Genomic DNA, 4,286 nt, shown 5'->3' on the forward strand with positions numbered 1-4,286 from the left:
TTTGGCAGGCTGGGGGTTGGAAGATCTCTGGACTGGAAGTGTGAATTCTTGCCTGTGACTCTTTGAATAAACCAGCACGGTTATATTTTTTATATACTCAAGTGGTCTGAGTCGTCCCTCTGAGTTCCTGGTTTGAAAGAACCGGACGAGGCTTTATAATAGAATAAAGCCTTTACTGTTTAGATTTCGATTTAATTGTACGTTGCCAATTCACAACAATAGCCTCTGGGAGATAAGAGATTAGTGACAACAAATTAAGAATTTACTTGATGAAATGAATATTCACATCAAGTACTAGCAGATCACTGATATCTGATTAAATTAAATAGTGATTTAATAATTGCAATGAAGGATCTTGCACCTTATAACCTTTAAATCTTTTTTGTGTCCGTCTTTTGCGGCTTTTCAATGTGAAAAAAATGTGCTTTTAGTTTGAAATATGACCGGAAGAGTTGTTGTTTCCGTTAGCCTCTCACGGCGGAAAAGGGAGCGCAATTTCCTGGAAACAAATGTGAAACCGTCAGTTAGAGGTGATTATTGATTATGAGTTCGTCAGCAATTACCCGTCAGAGCTCTAATTCAACGTAACGGTGGTTAATAACATCGGCGATAGTAAGCTATTAATTCCTAGCGTTAGGTTTATCTGTGTTAGCCTAACCTAGCCCAGCAGAGTACGCGTTACCTCGGTTGGACCCGAACCAGATCGGACTGGACTGTGAGAGCACCGTTTCCACCATGGGAGCCCACCGCAACGAGGGAGGCCGGGACTGGCTCCGGAACCGCCGGAGCAGAGCCCGGTAGGAACCGCAGCTAACGGAGGCTAACCTAGCACATTTCATATACGGAGGTGTTTCAGAGCGCTTTACGAAGGCAAGGAAAAACAGTTACAGCAATAAAAGTGTCCGAGTCGGGGCACATCTAAGGTCATCGGGAAGCTGGTTCCACCTGTGTGCAGCATAGTAGCTAAAAGCAGCTTCACCCTGTTTGGTTCTGACCCGGTGTTCTACCAGGTGACTGCTTCCTAAGGATCTCAGGGCCCTGCTGGGTTTGGATCCTTCACTCCGATCAGAAATGTGTTTTGGATCTATACCATTGAGAAGTACTTTAAAATCGATTCTCAAGTTAATTGAGGCCTAGTTTAAGGATTTAATTACAGAAGTGATGTGCTCAGTTCTCCAGGTTCAGGTTAAAATTCGAGCAGCCGAATGAGCTAACGTTCTCTAACAAATGAAGGCCTGAATGACTTCCTCTAGATCTTGTATGAACATAAAACCTCTGAGCTTGAGTTTTTGTCATTATAACTCCAGAATCAAGCTGGGCATTAACTTGCGTCCTTTCCTTCGTGTTGCCAGAAACAATAACTTAAGTAATTTCTTTGTTTAACTGAAGGAAACTTGATTTCATCCAGGTATTGACTCACTCTAAGCACTGACAAAGTGAAACTTGATTTCATCCAGGTATTGACTCGTAGTAGTGACTTGCTGATGAGGACTATAGTGAATGAAGTTGGTTACAAATCTGAAGACAATGTGTGAGATAAGCGGACAGGCCACACGAACGCTTATCTTCATCTGCATCGTGGCGGTGTTTGCATCCTTGGTCCATGTCACTACTGTTTTGACCTTTTCTGTTTGTAAAAATGGGAGGAGAAATGTTTAGAGTCAGCCGTTGTCTGCAGAAACCGACCTGCTCACACACTCTTGTCACTAGCTAGTTGTCTTGTCCCTGCTTTTCCAGCCTCGTAGCGTGCGCCAAGTTACAAAAACTGGGATGTGCACGAAACAATACCCAACATGCACATGCGTCAGACTTTGTGATATCATATGTGGTGCGCACCGCAGGACGCATGGGTGAGAACGGCGAGTATAAACCAGAGTCAGTAAGGTAGAAGATTTGTGACATTGAGGGGTTAAAATGGCAGCAGGTCATGTCACTCGTTTAGCTTCAAATGGTTCCAGTCGATTAAGGTCCATTGTTTTCTGTAGGAAACGGCAAGATTCATCAACAATTACTATTTTTAATGACATGTTCTGTTACCGTAGATAGCTCGATTAATCGAGCTAGGTACCTAATTATTAAAATGACCCAATATTTGAGAGAGAGTCAAAAAAGGTTCTAAGTCGGAACAACCGCATACATCTGCAAACAAGCAGTTTAGCTGAATGCCCCAGGTATTTACCGTTTGATTCAGCAAACAGGCTAATGTGACACGGGTAATGCCCAGTTTGCTAACGTAACAATAGCACAAAGATTAGCCGATTGCCATAACAGTTTTCAGTGGCATATAGCAAACAACTGACCCACCTGTCCAGCAGAAAAAAGCCACTTCTTTGTCCACCCTCATCCATTTTAAATTCTGAAGCTCTCTCCATCTTTGGAAAGCAGTACGTAGCTGTGTTTACCCAGGTCTCCAACTTTGCCTGCTTAATGTTATAGTTGTTATTTTTTTATTTTTGTGCTTGACTTTCTCCTCCTGGTTGTTTAGATGTATGGGCTGTAAGTGGAAAAGGTGGCGCTGGTAGTTTGTCAGCCATCTCTCCCTTTCAGCTGCATCAATGTTGTGAATTTAACAAACCGATACCCCCGCACACACACACACACACACTATGCTGTGTACAAGCAAGAGCACCTCCTTGTGTTGATTGGCTGAAATTATCCGACTGACTCAGATCCTTTTTTGTCTATTGCAGAGCAAGTACAACACACTGCCACATGGGGAGGCATGAACTGAAAGGGCAGCAGAGAAATGTCAGAAAAATTGTAGCTGAATATGACAATATGTAATGAATTAGAATCACTGACTATACCTTTAATCCACTCTCATGGGTATAAGCTGCACGGCCGCATCGTTTCAAGTGCATTGTGAGTGCAGGCCAGTGGGGGAGTGGGTAGGGGAAGCAGTCGTGTTCATGCGTGGTATGAGGCAACCATTCCTGGAAGTACACCCTAAGTTGAACTCACTTCATGTTTACAGACCTCTGGTTTGTTACCTCCTGAAACCAGTTAGCTCTTGTTCATGGCATTAGGGGTTTGTTTGAATAATATCCTAAATATGGACAAGAACAACACAGTGATTTGTGTTATTAGTTCAAATAATAGTTTGTTTGTTTTTTTGTTACTGCAACTTGTATGAAGCTCTGACCATATTTTAAAACTAATTTATACATTAACGTGGACAATCCCAAAGAGTTCACTTACTTTTTTTGCCACTATATACCACACTTCCACAAGGTTGGTTTGTTGGGTGTAAACATTTCCTGATGAAACCAACATAGGTCAATGGTTTGTTCCATCAGCTCACAGTCGCACAACAAACAACCACTGAGTTTTTAATTCAGCTAGTTTCTGAAAGATGTGTAAGAGTCTGAGCTTCAGCAAGATGAAAACATGACTCAAAGACCAGGACAGCAACAGGTTCTCAGCAGAACCTTGGGTCTGATGGTTCTGTGTGTGTGTGTGTGTGTGCGTGCATAGAAGCCGTGGAACTTGATGATCAAACACAGACAGATTCATAGACGAGGACGACGCTCACACATGACAGTCAGGTCAGTACTGGTTTATCTCATGCACAGCTGTCATCACAGTGCAGCCAATGGATTCAGCAGAGAAACAGTACAAAGTAAAAGAGAAGGCTGATGTTGATTAAAAAAATAGGCCTGGGTGATGAAATGATAACGATATATACTGCGATAGGCACTTCCTCAATAATGGTAACAAATGAGTTTGATAGCGTGGTTGGTTAAAAGCAGTGTGTGCAGACCACATAACGGTGGCTCAGTGAACAATCCCCAAACATGCTCCCTTCCTAGGTCATAAAGAGCCAGTCATAGCACTTGCTAATGCAGCATGCCACAAGTGATACACAAACAGCTGGTCATAGATCAGTTGCATTGTTGGCATTGCTCCGTCGCCCATCTCAATATTCACCTGTGTATGTGTGTATGTGTAGCTACACGGATCCTCAGGTGTCCATGGATCTGCTGAGGGCGGTGCTTCAGCCGAGCTTCAACGATGACATCATGGCTGTGTTCAAGAAGTACCAGAAGGTCAGAGGTCACACCTGTGAGATAGATGGTGCACAAATATTGGGTACATCTCAGTTCCCTTAAAGGTATCTGCTTGTTAAAAGTGATGTAACATTCCAGGTCCAAGCTCATCCAGACCCAAAAGGTGGAGCCTGTCCTTCTACATTCTTTTGATTTAAATAGAGTAGTCAGTGTCGTCGTTCCGCCTGGTGACAGAGGCAAATAACCAAAATTTATTACACGTCGTAGTAAATGTATTCC

The 4,286-nt window shown here is 43.0% G+C and overlaps 1 protein-coding gene across 1 annotated transcript in view; it reads left to right on the top strand.

The window, feature by feature from the left end:
• The first annotated feature begins 1,831 nt into the window (after positions 1-1,831).
• Positions 1,832-4,286, top strand: part of LOC109966941 (deoxynucleotidyltransferase terminal-interacting protein 1) — an 11,169-nt gene continuing 8,714 nt past the window's right edge. Inside the window, exons 1-3 of the mRNA XM_020612203.1 lie at positions 1,832-1,879; positions 3,475-3,545; positions 3,950-4,046. Of these exons, the coding sequence (XP_020467859.1) occupies positions 1,847-1,879; positions 3,475-3,545; positions 3,950-4,046 (201 nt within the window). The 5' untranslated portion in view covers positions 1,832-1,846. The remainder of the gene's footprint in view (positions 1,880-3,474; positions 3,546-3,949; positions 4,047-4,286) is intronic.

The sequence above is a fragment of the Monopterus albus genome, unplaced genomic scaffold, assembly GCF_001952655.1.
Source record: "Monopterus albus unplaced genomic scaffold, M_albus_1.0 scaffold121.1, whole genome shotgun sequence".
NCBI classification, from domain to species: Eukaryota; Metazoa; Chordata; class Actinopteri; order Synbranchiformes; family Synbranchidae; genus Monopterus; species Monopterus albus.